Genomic DNA, 17681 nt, shown 5'->3' on the forward strand with positions numbered 1-17681 from the left:
AGAAAGAACTAGTTTAACAGGAGAGGGCCGATTCTGTCAGCACATCAGAATCCACTTCCAGCAGAGATAGTGGTTCCCACCAGTGCTAGAAGAGAAGGTTCTATTTTCCTTATTAGGAAAGTAGAAACAGCCAGGCAGTGATGCAGACCTGTAATCCTCATTACCTGGAAGGCTGAGACCAGAGATCATCTGCCTGGGCTACTGAGGGAGGTCAAGGCCATCTGTGAGCATCTTACTTAGACCCTGTTTCAAACTTTAGAAACTGAGGAGTCAGGTGCAGTTCAATGTGGAGAAAGGTTAGGTTTATTTTCTAGTACTAGGAAAATAAAAAGTGCAAATAAAGGTAAAACCCATTCATGGTTAAGAATTTAAATATTTCATGAGAAAAACCAAAAGTCCTCATCCCTTCTCTCCGAAGTCTCTGGTTTAATTTAAGTTCTGTGGTGACAGGCTAGAGAGACCTGGCTGGAAACATCAGGACTCTAAGCAGCATGACTGTCCCCAAAGCTGCTAGCACCATGCTGGATTTCACTCAGTACAAGGCAGACCCAATTCGAGGGCATGCAGAAAGACTGTACCGAACCTCCCAGACCTCAGACCTTCCATACACCAAACTGCTGCTACCAGTTCTAACAATGCTGCTGCAGCGTGGTGAGGATTGGTGTCACTGTGTGGAGCGCTGGAAGAGCACCTGAATGGCTGAATGCTTGGAGGTTTATTTTCTGTGTAACTGAGCGTCTTGGCTGCATGTGAGCCTGTGCACCACGTGTGCACCTAGTACTGGCAGAGGTCAGAATCAGGTATTGGAGCCCTTGGAACTTGGAACTGGAGTTTCAGTTGGTTGCAAGCTGCTATGTGGGTGCTAGGAACCAAACCCAGGTCCTCTGTGAGAGCAACAGGCAACTCTCAACTGCTGAGCTGGCTCTCTAGCCCCTACACCATTTTTAATGCTCTGGTTTTTTAGTGGGTGATTTTCTTTTTCTAATCTGACAAAAATAAGTCTGAAATCTATTTCTTCATATTTGAGTTTCCCGTTAAACTACAACTCATCTCTTTCTCATGTTGTTAAGAGGCATTAAAGTTGTGTTTCCTTTGGGTTTTACTGTAATAGGAACACATAGGTTATGGAATGACTTCTACAATGAAGGCAACATTTAATCATGTATGCACACTGATAAATGTCAAATCTTACCCTTCCTGTGATTTTTCCCTCTGCAAAGTCAGTTCTAAATCTCTGTAAGAGAAAACACAGGTAAGGAAGACTTGTGAGTCAGCCCTTCCCACCCCAAACAGGCAAAAGCCACAACTCAGTAATTATGATGCTAACCTATGTTAAGAAAATTATAGTTTAATCAACTTGATAGTTAATCAAGACTGTGGGGCTTTACTGATAAGCAAAATAGATTAAACATACAATGCTTTCTTAATCTTACATATACATTCAAAAGACTAACACACTATTAAATACAAATGATTTCCAAGTTTTGTTTTGTTTTTTCTTGTTTGTTTGAATGGAAAAGATAGTTTCAGTGTCAAGTTAAAGGTTAATAAAAAGCAAAGGAATGGGCATAGGGTCAGAGAGCAGAGTGGGCACATGGTTAGAACTCAGGACTAAATGTAACCACTTCACTTCCAGAAGTAGAGGGAGACCTAGTTTGTGACATGGGTCTTCTCACCAAAGCTTCCGTAAGCAGCTCTGTTCTGTGCTCTGTCGAAAACTTCAACGTTTCTGACTTTTTCCCACTGCCTTTACGAAATGTGAGGTTGAACTCTGTTCCTTGTCCTTTTCCAACAGGGCTAATGCTGCAAATGTCTCCATAAGGCCACTGGCAAAAAGAAAGGAAGCCTTTAACTTCTGCTCTAAGATATCAGATGCAAGGTTTGTTTTCATTTCTTTCATTTCATATTCACTGCTTAAAAGAACAATATTTTATAAATATGGGAGGTTGAGGAGTGAGGAGCAGTGCCTATAGCAATTCCACAACTCAAGTTCTCCTAAAGGTTTTTAATCATTAGAGACACCACCAACAACAAAACGGTATTGTGATTTTAATGCTATCAATATAAAGCAATTTAAGTAAGCGAAAAAAATTAGGGAATAACATTTCACAATTGTACTCATTAAGAAAGACATAAAAAACATGCCTAACTTAGAATTAGAAGAAGCTGAAATATCTTTAAGCATGTTTATGTATCTATTTTCAGTTAGTCTTCCTTTACAAACAAATCATTCTAGTTCTTTGGCAAGTCTGTGAACAGCTACATGTGACGTAAGTAATAGGCCTGAATAATAGTAACAATTTTAGAAATGGACTAATTTTATATATGAGATGGCTAGAAACAGTAGTAACACATATAAAAAGCCATTCCTTTGAGAGCCTAGACAGCATGTGCGTGTGTGCGTGCGTGTACACACACACACACACACACACACACACACACACACACACCTTTCTTTACTTCTAGTCCTCAACACAAAGCATATGCAAACACGTATCTTCAGACTGACATTTCTCTCCTGAAGTGTTGATTTCAGCAGGTAAAATGGGCTGTAATATTGGCTTTTAAAGGTTCATATAAACCCCTAATAGCTTCTAACATAATTACCTGATTTGTTACTTCTAAGGTATTAGGATTATATGTAGTAACTGCATGAGTTCCAACTGAAAAGACCCGCTTATACCTACAAGGAAAAACAAGCTTACATTTAGTTTTAAACAACAATTTTTTTTTTTTTTAGGAAAATACATGATACTAACAAAAAATGAACATTTCAATAAATAGATATGTATCGGCTGATCAATGGTGATTTTAATGTCTTAAACTGTTTCCAGAATTAAAATCCACCCATCATTTATTTTATTTTAGTTGGAATTATTAATATTCCTGCATAGAAAATATGACCTCTGCACAAATGCAATGATGTTAACACAAATTAAGCTGGTAAGGCACCAGCCAAGGATGCTGAAAGAATTCCAAATAGGACATTTGTCTTTTAACAAGACACTGTACATGATAAAAGTATCCTTCCATCAAAACGGCAATAGAGGAAGGAAAGCTATGGCTGCAGCCGCTCACTACAGCACAGAGGGACGTTACTTCCTATGTAAGCAACTACCTGTTGTGTATTTGGGCTGCAACTTTAAATACATAGGGAGCTTGCATCACAGGCAGGCAATTTTTCACTTCCCATTTTATTGCCTTTACTGAAAGTAACATACCCAAACAGGAAAAATCACTTAAATTATCAGTAATTCTGATAAGAGGAGCTCATACTGATGACAAAATTAGAAATTTAACTAGAAAAATATTTAAAAATAAAGACAGCTCTTTAGATATGAAACATTAAAATGATCAAAACATTAGCTAGAATAAGAAAATGTAAGAAAAAAACTAGGAATAAAAAAATTCACTACCATACAGAATTAAGAAAAAAATTATTCTCTGTAATAGTCTATGCAGATAAATTTCAAAATTAAGAACAATCACTGCACAGAACTTCAGAAAGCTGTGAAGAATGACAATATCCAAAACAGCAGACTCAGCAGTCTCCAGAGTGAAGAAACTGGCCACACCTATGCTTTAAAATCTGCAGACAAGAGTGAGGGCAGCATCTTAATTCTTTGAAGGATACTGAACCTAGCAACTAAACAAGGAAAACCCAGGCACTGGTCTGTTCTTAAGGTAAGCATGAATAATAACCAAGTCACTTCTTAAAATCAAGGAAGATGGTTCATTTCAGAGAAACAAATTTCAGTTTGAAAAAAAAAAAAACTATTCATGACTGGTAACTTGAAAGACTTGTATGCAGTGGTATTTTAATGATAAAAATGAACACTAAGTAAATCAAATACTTTCCAGACCTCTAAGCTTTTCTGCTTTTAACCAATATACTAAAAAGATGTACAGTATATTAACCAAAAGCTACTACTAGACTCAAGAGGAACACATCATGCTTCCATTAAAGACAAAGTAGCCAACTGCACTGATAATAGGCTATAATATTTGGGGGGGGGGGGTCTTTGCCAATGCTCTTGGCTACCCTCCAGAACCTGACAGTGATAGCCCATTGTGAAGACACCACATACTTGAGCCACAGAACATGGAAATACCAAGCTGGCACTGAGTTGGAAGCTTCATTCCTCCTACTGGCTAGCCTTCATAGTGTTTGCAGGTGCCATGCATACTTTCAAAGGAGAAAAGTAATCCTCAACCTTACCCAGCTATGAACTGTGGGAGCAACAGTGATGACTGGCCCAGCAAGAAACATCCACTGGCACAAGAGTGGTACAATAGTCATGGGTGTAACCAACTACTTTCTAATTGGATTTAAGACCTACTCCACAACATGAACCCCACACCTAGTACCACTGTCAGGCCAAAAACCTATGACTAAACAAGCCATAGCCCCTAAGGAAGAACCTACTACTATTATTCTACTAGATGGGCATAGTATTAAGCTGCTTCTTTAATGACTTACTGTTATACCCATAGATTAGTGCATCCCTCAACCCTCCTCAAAGAAGCTTCTATCTCAAGAAGATGGTGATCAACACAGGACCCACAACTGGTTAGAGTGCTAAGAGTGTGGATGTTCAGCTCTAAATGACACATCAATATCTATATCAAACCCCCTTCTCCCAAGGCTTGGGGATCATTGTGGAATAGGGGTGGAGAGAATGCAAGAACCAAAGGTGGTGAATGACTACAAGGAATTGGTATCTTCCAGACACAGCAGGTCAGCTTCACATATGAACTCACAATTGTGACATAGACAAAACCTGTGTAAGATCAAGCCATACCAAATCCTAACATAGAGAGGAGAGATGGGCATACAGTGCTACCCTGACCAAAAAAGCTATTGCCAATTAATAGCTGCTGGGAAAGGGAATCAGTTTAAGAGTACAGCCCCTGTTAATCATGCACATTTCAATGGAAGACCACAAATGCAAGAATATATGAGCAACACAAAATGAACTTGATGGGCATTAAAAACAAACAAACAACTTAGCATATTATATAATGCCAAAGTAATTTCCAAGTGGGCAAAAAAAAAAAAATGATAGGATGTGAATTTTTATCATGGATAAAATTCATACTATCCCCGCCCCCATTTTTAAAGTCTAAAATAGAACAAGAAACTAAAGAATGAAATTATTTTCTTCAAACAGAACATACTCCTCCCTAAGGTGAAGTAAGGGTCGGGTGACTGGTGAAGTAGGCAGGACTTAATCTCCATAGCGAGTCAAAAAACTTCAAAGAATTAGTCAATTAATGGGAAGTAAAAGAAATACAAGGCTCCTAAAATTGATATTTGACCTGAAATATAAAATGAAATTTAAATGTTCAACAGAAATAAATTCACAAATCCTATTTTCTAGAATCACCTTTGAGAGTGAAAAATCAGAATCTTCATAAGCCAGAAGGGCTGGGGAGGCGCCTATGGTTAGGGAGGCGGCTATGGTCAAGCACATGTGTGGTCAAGGGCTTGCCCTGTGAACACTGAGGAGTTTGGATCCCAAGCAGTGCTGGGTGGGGATGGTGACCTGCCTGTAAGTCCAGCCTTGGAAGACAAAGACCAAGGTCTGCAGAGCAAGCTGGCTAGGGAGATAACTGCTTGCTCTGGGTTTGACTGAGAGACCCTGGTCATTGAACAAGATGAAAGAGCAGTGAAGGTTGATTTCTGATATCAACCTTGGGCTTCCACATGAACACACGCACAGAGAGAGAGAGAAGGGGGGGAGGGAGAGAAAGAAATGCATGCATACACACACACACACACACACACACACACACACACACACACACGAAAAAAAAACAAACCACTAAGACTATAGTATTGACTTCATTTTGTGAGTGAAAAGAATAACAATACAAAAAAAAAAAATTCCTAAGAATTAACTGCTATGTGCTTTTTTGAGGATCAAGTAAGAAAATGCGCTCTCGCTCTCTCTCTCTCTCCACACACACACACATTTCTTTTTCTCATCTTTCCTATCATACCAAGCCCCTACTATTAAGTTTGTAACTGATGGCAATACTTACTCCTATTTTTTGTGTGTCATATGATATCTCAATACTGTGTACATTGTGTAAAGCTCAAACTAGAATATCCATATCTATCTTCTTGAACATTTATCATTGCTTTATGATGAAAACATTGAAAATCCTTCTATTTTGAAATACATCACTGTTATCCTGAAACATGCCAATGCCACTATGCAACATCACACTACAACTCTGCAGCCTCATGTGTACTACAGAAGTGCTTGACACTGATGTCCTACTCCTAAGTGCCCCTCATTCCTCCCCCTCCTAAACCAGAGTAAGTACCAGAGCATTTTCAACTGCCGGGAGATGGACTATTTCTAAGACTCCACCTGTGCGAGCTCCACATAGTACCCACCTTTCTATGCCTGGCTTATTCTGATGTTCAATTCCACTCATGCCACAAATGACAATTTCATTCTTTTTATAGCTGAATGGCATTCCATTGTGCATAGGTAATACACTTTATACATCTGTCAGCCGATGTGCACTTAAAATGTCCTACTTCTTGGTTCCTGTGAATAGTTCTAAAATAATCATGAGAGTGAAGATGTTTATTTTCTTCAGAGTTGTCTCTTGTTTATATACCCACTAGTGGGATTCCTGTATCCTACACTAGTTCTGCTTTGACAGTTTAAACTATACTAATTTACATCCCTACCAACAATGTCTAAGGGCACCTTCTCTATCTAGCATCACCAGGACTTATCTTTAGTTTTCCTGATGATAGTCATTCTTACTAAAGTGAAATGGTACCTTGTGGTTTTCATTTACATTTCCCTGATATTAGTAACAACATTTTTTTTCACATATGTATGGCAATTTCTATGTCAGGATTTACAAACGTCTACTTAGGACTTTTGTTCCCCACTTCTAGCTGTTCAGTTCTTGGAGTTCCTTACATATTCTGATTATTAGCCCCTGGTTAGCTATACAATTTGCAAATACATTCTCTTATTCCATAGCTTGTCTCTCCATTTCCTCTTGGTTTTGTAGCAGGTTTTCAGTCTGATACCATGTGTTTATTTTGTTGCCATTTCCCAGCTTTAGAGGTCTTGTTACTCCCTTCTGCCCATTCCCCCAAATCTTAGCCATTCCAATACCTTAAAGTGTTTGTGTTTTCTTCTCAAAGTTTTGAGTTTTTAAATTCACTTGGAGTTGGTTTTTCTAACTTGTGAGAGATGAGGGTGTAGTCTCACTTTTTCTGATTGTGTACATGCAATTTTCCCAGTAACATGAACTGTAAAGTCCATCCTTCCTCAATGTATATGCTTAACATCACTACAGATACTAGGTTTACACCCAGGCTCTATTCTGCTCCACTGTTCTGTTTCTATGCCAGCTCCATGCTACTTCAATTACTACAGCTTTGTACAATTTGCCTTTCTTTTCCCACTGGATGGCTTTAGCAATCTGGGGTTTTGTTGCAGTTTTTTTTTTTCCTTTTATTTTTGGATTTGAGAATTTCTTTTCATTTGGTGAAGAGTGTCGCTGGCATTTTGACACAGATCATTTTGTGTCATCATTTTGAGTAGTTCAGAGTCTCTCTGTCTCTGTACACAGTCATCTTCTTACTTCAACATCTTTCCTCTGTTTAATTTTCACTGCAGAGACCTTTTATTGCTTTGGTTATATTTACCCCTATTTATTTATTGTAGCTGTTATAAACTGCACTGCTTTCTTATTTCTGTACCTAATTTGCTTGGCATTTTCTTTGTGAAGGGATGTTTCATTTGGCTGTGTGGCCTGTGTGTTAGTTTCAGGACACGGTGCACCACTAACTGCTCTGTGCATATTTGAGATGTCTCCTACGTAAGCACTATGGAAAAGAAAGCCTTTACTGTGCTGTTGGGGTGGGTTTGCTAACACCTAGTAGAAGAGGTTTTGCACCCATGTCCACAAAAGGATGTCACAGTGGTTTCAATCCCTTTGTCTCCTGTTATATTGTCATCACTGTTCTCATACAACTCTTGTCACTGAGATCAGTGTAGTCTTTCTGATGTGGCAGCAGGATTCTGTATTTATCAACACCCTTCCTAGTCAGGTAGGCAGGAATCATGAGAAGGTGCTGATCACTTAGCATGGATAAATACAACTGAACTGTATGTGTAATTCAAATATAATAAATTCTGATTAGAAAAAAACCATATGGAATTAAATTACAAAAGAGACTAAACAAAGTAGAATCCATGAAAAATTCATGACAAACATAATCTAAAGGAATATAAAAATATGTACCTTTTTCCTCAAGTGAAAAAATTAATACTCATTACTGACTTGACCCATGACACCTGTTTCCTTTTCATTTGGGAACTAAAAATATATATACATACAACTATATGACTAAAGGGAACAGACATTTTAGTTTTCATAATTCACAGACTAGTGTAACATAGCAACTTATTTAAAAACTATTTCTACTATCTATTAGTTATACTACTTAATATTAGAAAACTAATGGCCAAGAAATAAGTTTTTGTTTCTCATATGCCTAGATGTTTAATAGAGAAAGCTTTTATAAAACATATTTCTGCATAATTTTAATTTCTGTAAATAAAAATTGCTGTAATATCCTTAAATCTTCTAGTCTTCATGAATACTATTATCAACTTCAAAATAACTTTTATAGCTGGGTAGTTGTGGAGCACCCATTTAATTCCAGCACTCAGAGGAGGCAGAGGCAGGCAGATCTCTGAGTTTGAGGCCAGCCTAGTCAACAGAGCGAGTTCCAGGACAGCCAGGGCTACACAGAGAAACCCTGTCTTGAAAAACCAACCAAACAAACAAACCAAACACAAACAAAACCTTTTTTTCCTTTTGGTTTTCAAGACAGGGCTTCTCTGTGTAGCCCTGGCTGTCCTGGAACTTGCCCTGTGGAAACACGCTGGCCTCAAACTCAGAGAACTGCCTGCCTAGGTCTCCTGAGTACTGGAATTAAAGGCATGCATCACCACCACCTAGCAAACAAAAGCCACTTTTATGTCATGATTTTCACATGTAGTCTCTTTTTCTTTATAGGGGAAGGCACATATGTCTGACCAAAACTGTTCCAGCATCATCACAGATGAGAGCCTAACACTGAGCTGGGTTCAATGGCTTGACAGTGAATGAAGAACAGTTCTCCTGAGATGCAAGAGACTTTTCAGTCACATCAGGAAGGAAGTTCACTTCAGACCTGGTAATTACCCTACTCAAATAATTAGAAACATGGCTATGTCAATGCAGACAGACATCACATAAACACTAGGATATATATCACTGTAGTGTCAAATTGCTCTGCAGAAAATTTCCATCATCTAGATTTGTTACAGGAGAGAAAACCCAACTTTCCTATCTTATGATAAACAGTTACTTATAAAATAAAGGTTACTTATAAAATAATGGTTCTTAAGTGATTGAGGTCTTGCAACCTATATATACTGCTTCTTTTTTTTTTTTTTAAAAAGGAAAGTTCTCTTTTAATTGGGTGCATAGATGTGTGTCTCTGTGTGGGTTTGTATATGTGAGTGCTGGCACGTGTGGAGACAGGAGGCATCAAATCCTCTGGAGCTACAGTTAAAGGTGATTGTGAGCTGCCCATCAAGGATGCTGGGATCCAACTTCGAATCTCTGCACAAGCAGTACATGAGCTATCATTGTATATTAATTTTAAAGCTTAAAATAATTCTTTCGATGGCCTCAAACAAAACAAGACAAAACAAAAACAACCAAACAGACTTATTCAGTTAGAAAAAAGTAGTTTATGTCAATGAAAGTAAGCCCCATAATATAAAGCATAACTTTTCATTATACTATATGACAGGTAGCAATTAAAATTACCCACTACTAGGGAGCTAACTCATCTTCCCTAAAAGTAACTGTCTTAATTTCCCAATTCTCTAGATACCGACAACTGGTCCTCACAAGTAAACTAGTACATACTTCCTCCAAACAGTCCAAACTCCACCTCTCAGCTCCACACAGACCTCATCTAATTCTTCTCCCAGTGAGACTTTCAATATGAGTTCTTGCTGCTACACACTGGGCACTCAAGTCATTTTAGGATAGCTTTGGGCTATCTAGTATCTTCACAAAATCTAGGATTTTTTTCATTTCATTAGTTAAAAAAAAAAGTAAGACTCCAGTTCCTTGAAGTAAATGTTAGGCCATCTAGCATTAAAATGAAAGACAGTTGAACTGGAGAGACCCTCATTGTTGGAAGACTGACAATGAGCACTGCAAAGCCCTTGTACGACCTCAGAGACTTGGACCTAACTGCAGTGATGCAGGGATAAAGAAAAGACACACAAACAGCTAGGAGTTGGACGGGGTTGAGCTCTCGTACGGAGAAGCCTTGGTACCCTGAAAGCTCAATGTGTCTATTACACAAAGCTGAACAGAAAGGTGGGGTTAATGAATGCAACTGGACAAGGAAGTGGGCTTATTATAGAGCTAAACAAGGAGGGAGGTTAGACCAAAGAGACATGTTTTTCTATTCTTGGAAGGAGCTGTCTTTGAAGGGGAGAAGACTTCAGGGGATAGAAAGGTATAGTGGACAGTTTCTGCATACCATCAACACTCACACTTGGTTCCAAGGATCTGAGGCTAGGGTCCTTGACATGGAAAGCTCCTATCAACCAGACACATTCACTCAGAACTCCACATATTCAGGATTTCCTCCACTTCCTACCAGGCACTGCTGCTACAGGAGGCACCAGAGCATAACTGTTGTGCCCACCAACTCTGCAGTCACACTGCCTGCATTCAAATACTTCACGGGCTACTCATCAGCTATGGACCTTCAGATAACTAAGTGAGTCTCTTCACTTGAAAGATGTGGGTAACATATATATTTACCACATAATATAAGAATTAGAAGAATGCATCTGAGGGCTTTGAACCCCTCCCACATAAGCAAACAACCAATGACTGCTAGCTAGTCCTATAGCTGTATTTCTGCTAGAGGAATGAATATTAATTATTGGGTGAGGATTTTTAAATTCCAGGGAAATAAACTGATTATAATTCCATGTTTTAAATATTCCTTTACTCATCATGACTGCTTCAGTACATTAATACTTAAAACATAGAATAGATAGAAAGAGTGGGCAAATCTGTCCTTCATCTGGTTATACTATCAGGATACTCAGTTTCTGGTTAAAAAAAAAAAAAAACAAAAAAACAACAACAACAACAAAAAAACTAAGCGGGCTTCATTCTCATTAAAAAGCTGTACTCCCCAAAGAGAAACTCCAACCTCTGTCCTAATAACTCAGCAAGATGCCCTCTTCTCTTATAAGGGCACCCCATGAAATGGAGCATTTTAAAGGCCTTGGTTCTGAGACACAATTAATGGCCATAGCCTTTCTCAGATCAGATGGAACAAAATTTCTGTACACGAAGATTGCCAAAAAGATGTGATCCAATTTATACTTCCAAATTTCATTGTGCCTGGTAGTAGCTACAGAGAGTTATACAGCCAGAACATGAGGAGAATCAGGATGGACTCATCTGGGGCTGAGGCTTGTAGCATCAAAGCTAAGATACAAGGGAAACAAGCCCTGTGGTCACTAGAACTGCTGGAGTGTAGAAACACCAAGAAGCAAAGCAAAAGGCACCTCTTCTCTTATCAAACTTTTATTCCTGAACATAAGCATAAAAAATTACCAGCTTTCACATTCCTCAACCCCTCCCTCACTCCACTGCCTCTAATCATCACAACTGTCCCTAATGTGGTGAGCATCTGTCTCTCACTGAATTTCACACACCAATCGAAAATTTTCCTAACATGCTGTGCTTAAAATCCTGTTTGAAAACTAAAATCCCACTCAAATTTATAGCATCTGCTCTACTAACAAACACTGGAGTGACCCATAAGCATCTGTACTTGTAAATTCCATCTAAAGAGAAAAACAGCATATCACTTTGAAGTTTCCACAGCGGATCTGCACTTCCGCTTTAGCTGAACATCTGCACCTTCCTTCCGGTCTGAAGTGGCTTGCTTAAGCCAAAGAGGAAATCTTGTTTTCATGGAAGAAAAGTGCTTTTATTCCCTGTAATCTCCCTTTTTTACTCTCAGAAGAAACATGTAATTAAATTATACATGGACTTCCCCAGTTGGAGGGAAAAACAAGCACAGTAGAAAAACTGCTTTGCCAGCCCAGGAGTCAGTACTCACAACCAACAAACCTATATTCACAGAAGCAGAAGGCAGCAGGAAGTGAGACATGATGGAAACAACACAAAGGCACAGAAATGGGTCACACAAAGAGCCCTGAGGCACAATCTGGAGGGTTATCTTTAAGTGAGGCACAGGAAGCGAAAGGAAAGTATGTATTCATTTGATTGCCACAATCAGTATTTCCCCAGATGGTAGATCTGGGATAGCAAACGTGTATGGGTCTAGGATCTCTTAAAACAAGCCCCAATTCTCAAGAAAATCACATGCAGAGTCTAACAAACACATTTCTAAAGAAACGTTCAACTAGCAACTAAAAATAAGTTTTGAATAATGACATTTTTATTTTTTTTATATTGACTATTGAAGAATCCTTCAAACCTAGAATCGAACTGGTCAGAAAAGAAGTAAGTATAAGGGACTTCAGTGCTGTACAATACACACAGCCAACTGAAGAGGTCTGGGGGAAGGAGACTGAAAGAAAACACCACTGAAGGGAGCATTCAAGTAAGCAGAGATATTCTGTTCCCAGGTCAAGGAGTTAATACTGCCAAGGCAGCTGGACGCCCTAAAATGACAGAAACTCAATGCAACAGCATTAAAATCTCAGCCACTTTTTAGTAAAATTGACAACTCACTGAAAAGTTGATACAGCAGTGTAAGAAATAGAGAATATTCAACATAATTTTGAAGTTGCAGCCTCATACCTCCCAGTTTCACATGGTACAAAGTCACAGTAAATCAAACCAGCATGTTACTGACTTTAGCACAGACAGGCATCCCACTCAATGGAATCAAATTGAGACTCCACATTTAAGGTCAAATCACTTTTGACAAGTGGGTCAAACAACTCAATGGGGAAAGAATGGGTTTTTTTAACAAGTGATTCAGGTACAAGTAGATCTTTCATATGTGGATCCTCACTTCACACCATATGTAAGTTAACTCAAAATTAAAGTTATAAAAAAGTTATAGAAGGAAGCACAGGAGTAAATCCTAACTTTATAGTAAGCAACAGCTCTAATTTCTTACAAATGACAAAAAGCACACATAACAAAAAAAGGAGACAAAGCTGGATTTCACCAACATTAAAAACTGTACTTTAGGGCTGGAGAGATGGCTCAGAGGTTAAAAGCACCGACTGCTCTTCTGGAGGTACTGAGTTCAATTCCCAGCAACCACATGATGGCTCACAACCATCTGTAATGAGATCTGGTGCCCTCTTCTGTATACACAATCAATAAATTAATTAATTTTTTAAAAACTATAAAAAATAATAAAAAACCTGTACTTTACAGGACAGCATCAAGACAGTTAGGAGGCATCCCTCAGAACTGGAACAATATATGCCAATCACTTATCTGGTACAGGATTTGTGTTTAAAGAATTCCTATAGCTCCCCAACTCAGAGACAACCTAAGTCACTGTAAACCCCAGCAATTTCACTTCTAGGAAATATCCAAGAGAACCGGAAATACTGACTCATCCAAAACCTATGCAGAATATCCATACAAGCTTCACTCATAAGAGTAAAAAAGTAGAGAGAACACAAGTACCCACTAACTTAAAAACAAACACCATCAAACTGTGGTAGAGTCATATAACCAACTATGATCTGACAGTGAAAGTACTGACACATGCTATTAACATGAACTCTGAAACATTAACTGAAAGAAGACAGCCACGAAAGACCACATTTTAACCTGTTTGATTTCTGTGAGATATTCCAAACAGGTAACCTCAATGACACACAATAGGTAAGTGCCTGGTAGATGTTAGCCAAAAGATGGTGGCTTCTAAAGAAAGTATTTTTTTTAGTGTATTCTAATAATAGTGGTGGCACATCACAATTTTATATATACTGGAAAATAATCAATAAATTATACATTTTCTGTGCACAGGTGAGTTTTATGGTACATAAAATATATGTTATAGCTGTTAGGAAAACATAATGTTTCCAGGTGTGAATGGAGAGAAGGGAACTGGGCAAAGAGAACAGAAATGACTTTAACTGTTGGGAAAAAAAAAAAAAAGGAAATAAAGAGATTCTCTTACGCCTTAGTCATCATTTTCTAAAAGCATTAAGAAGTTCGAGAAGATCACATTACTGACGAGCTCACAAAGCAGCATCACGGTGAGCCTCCGCCCTAGAACTGAAGTACCAGAGTGCAATAAACAAAATCAAAATAGGAGCTACATTATGATGATGATCAGAGCAATCTACTAGTCACAACAACAACAGAAAACCTCAGATAATCTGAAGTCCAATTAAAAAAACTAGAGGTTAACCTTGTACGTATCAATTTTCTCTAACTTTGCTCAATGAAACACAAGCAAATATTCTACAGGGTAATAATTATGCTCACTAGCGTAAGTTCATAAAGCAAGACACTAATAAAAAACAAGTCTAAGCAACCAAATCTTTCAAAATTAGTGAGTTTGCTAAGGTAAGTCAGAAACACTAATGTTCAAATGTTGGGCTACCCTAAGAGGCCACCACTGTTGTACTTTAAAAACATCAGGAAGGAATCACACCATAGGAGGTTTATTGAGGGGAAGGGAAGAGAGAAAGGGCAGAGACCAGTCCCTGGGGACGAGGAAGGGAAAGAAAAAGGGTTAGGGTTACAGTTTCTGCTACCCTCTCGCCCTGCACCACACCCAGCCCTCCTACTTAGTTCCTATAGAACTTTGGGATTGGGGACAGCCAGTCTGAGCAGCATGGCCATGGTGGGTGAGTGTCAGTGTGCCCGAGGCTCAGCTCTCACCCACTGGTCTTAGCACTGGTGCCCTGCTTGCCACTGTCACCTGTTTGTCAGTTAGACATACTCAGTGTCACTATTCAGTGCTTCTCAGAATGACCACTTTTATAACAGCAAAGATCCATGCACTGAATACTCAGTGTGCTTTAAGGCAAAATTTCAAAGCCTTCATTCACTCCAAATCAACTCATTTAATCTTTACAATACTCTATCGGGAAGGAATTACCATCCATCCTATAGGAAGGGAATACAAGGCCACCTTGGTCTGAATAAAACAAATATGAACATGAAATGCCATCATTTCCACTCAAGAAAAAAAAATGCAACTAAAAATTTCATTCCAATAAATAATTAAATAAACAGTCTTTAAAACAGCTCCAAACCTCACCAGAGGCAAATGGCTGATTCATAGGCTAGACTCTGGGTAATAAACTTAGCAACACTGTAGCATAACCTGGACAGGACAGCAACCCTTTCTCTTGTTACTTTTCAATTTTTTAAAAAAGAAAAATCTAGACAGGCAGTGGTGGCACATACCTTTAATCCCAGCACTTGGGTGGCAAAAGCAGGTGGATCCCTTGTGAGTTCAAAGCCAGCCTAGTCTACAGATTTGAATTCCAGGACAGCTGAATCTATACACAGAGAAACCCTGTCTTGAATAATGGAAACAAACAAACAAACATCTAGAAAGATCAAAAGAAAAAGGAACAGCAACTCATCTGCATGTGACATGTGCATTTAAAATGCACACATAGCTTTCCAGGAAAGAAAGCCCAACAGCACTGTTGGGTTGTACTTCACTATTAAGGACACTGACACTGGGCTTAAAGGATACTTTATGGAAGTTCAGAGAAGTAAAGAAAAGGATACTTACTTTCCCCTCCATGAGTGCTTGGTTGTGTAGAAACATGCCAGATCCTTATTTTCCCTAATTATGTTCATTTTGTGCTGAAACCTGGAAGACAAAAGTATGGATCCCCTTAATACAGTGTTATACAGTATTAATTTTTCCTGAATCTCTCACAGCAGGGAACAGTATCAGTTCCCTAGCTCTGCATTGCCACAAGGTATTTAAGAACACGGGACTGCTCAATGCCGTGTTCAGCACTGTACCATGACTATCTCCTCAACCACTTCTCCCCACCCCCAACCAGTGGACTGTATTGCCCAGGGACAAGAGTTGGCCTCCAGCAACATCCTGAGTATAAGGTATCTAGTAAAAGGTTTTAGATGAGAACATTAATCTTTACATCTAACACTGTCAAACAGTGCCTTGGCACATGGTGAGCACCTAAAATTAATAATCAAGAGTTAAATCAATTATAGGAGGTTTCTGTTGCACAGCTAAGGGCTGGCCACATTGGTGTCCCTTGGTATTTTAGGGAAGAGTATTTCCTAAGTAAGAATTTATAAATGAGAACTCTCTAAATTAGGAAAGTAATATATGCCCACAATAAGAAATCCAATATGCTCATATTTCATCCTAAAATACAAAGATATACACTGTGTCCTCCCTTTTTATATTTACAAAAAACGAAAATGAAAGGAAGGAAGGGAGGGATGGAGGGAGAGGAAAGAGGGAAGAAAAGAAAAGAAAAAAGAAAAGAAACGAAACGAAACGAAAAGAAAAGAAAAAACCAGGCTGGGCATAGTGGTGAACACCTTTGATCTCAGTACTCAGAAAGCAGAGGCAGGCAGAGCTCTCTGTGAGTTCCAGGACAGCCAGAGCTACACAGTAAGACCCTGTCTCAAAACAAACAAACACCCTAAGATGGTCATATACCTCCACAGAATAACCACCTTTCACATAGAATTAAATATTCATTGAGAAAATATTTAAGGCTCAATAGTATTCCATTTCCTGACCATGCTAGGACAGCACTACCCAAAGAACAGTTGTAAACTGTATTACCACACCGTCTCAAATCAATAAAGAGATTGAAGCTGGGAGCTCAGAGACACTGACAGCAGTATGATTAGGGGAGCCCTCTGGTTGGACACAGCAGAAAATAGATAAAGGCTGCTGGATTTATGGTGACTCAGTGCATGCAGGGAGAATGCAACTGTGCAGTATCTACTAACTCTTCTAACAGTGCACAAAACCCAGAAACCACTTATTTTATGAAAGGAAAAAAAAAAAAACCACTTTAATTCAGGGAACTTTGAAAGACATATTTGGGAGGCTATTAGTGGAAGGCTGGTGATGTTCTGATGACACAGCATAACTTACTTATACAAAAGCTAAGGAAGAATGTGGGGCCTGGTTGCTCAGCTGTGAAGTGGCCCTTTCCCTGGCCTTACTAGAAATGCATGCTAAAACTTACTGTAAGATACTGACCAAAATGTAAATAATTCAAATGGAACAACAGGAATTGCAGCTTGCTTAGACTTGCTTTACATACTTCAATTCCCTTTTGAAATTAATTCAGAGACTATAAATTCACCTTAAGTACATATTTCTATTTAGTCTATTCATAAACCTTCCACAGCCATCACCAACTCAAAATCCTTTTTATCACACCAACAAGAAACCAGCAGTCACTGGATATAGTATTACACACCTTAAATCCCAACACTCAAGAAGCAGACAGATCTCTGAGTTTGAAGCCAGCCTGGTCTACACAGTTGAGTTCCAAACCAGCCAAGGTGACATGGTAAGACCTTGTCTCAAACAAACATACAAACAAACAAAAACCCAAACAGATCTCACTGACAGT

At 38.7% G+C, this 17681-nt stretch overlaps 1 protein-coding gene across 3 annotated transcripts in view; it reads right to left on the reverse strand.

The window, feature by feature from the left end:
* Window positions 1-17681, reverse strand: part of Dnajc13 (DnaJ heat shock protein family (Hsp40) member C13) — a 116013-nt gene that overhangs the window by 81768 nt on the left and 16564 nt on the right. For all 3 annotated transcript variants that reach the window (XR_004945409.1, XM_036192185.1, XM_036192184.1), the window contains exons 2-5: window positions 15839-15919; window positions 2608-2683; window positions 1677-1826; window positions 1193-1234 (exon numbers count right to left, since the gene is read on the reverse strand). Coding sequence is in view for 2 of the 3 variants with exons in the window: in XM_036192185.1 (XP_036048078.1) it covers window positions 1193-1234; window positions 1677-1826; window positions 2608-2683; window positions 15839-15906 (336 nt within the window). In the remaining variant the exon portion in view is untranslated. The remainder of the gene's footprint in view (window positions 1-1192; window positions 1235-1676; window positions 1827-2607; window positions 2684-15838; window positions 15920-17681) is intronic.

Source organism: Onychomys torridus, chromosome 7 (genome assembly GCF_903995425.1).
Source record: "Onychomys torridus chromosome 7, mOncTor1.1, whole genome shotgun sequence".
NCBI lineage: Eukaryota > Metazoa > Chordata > Mammalia > Rodentia > Cricetidae > Onychomys > Onychomys torridus.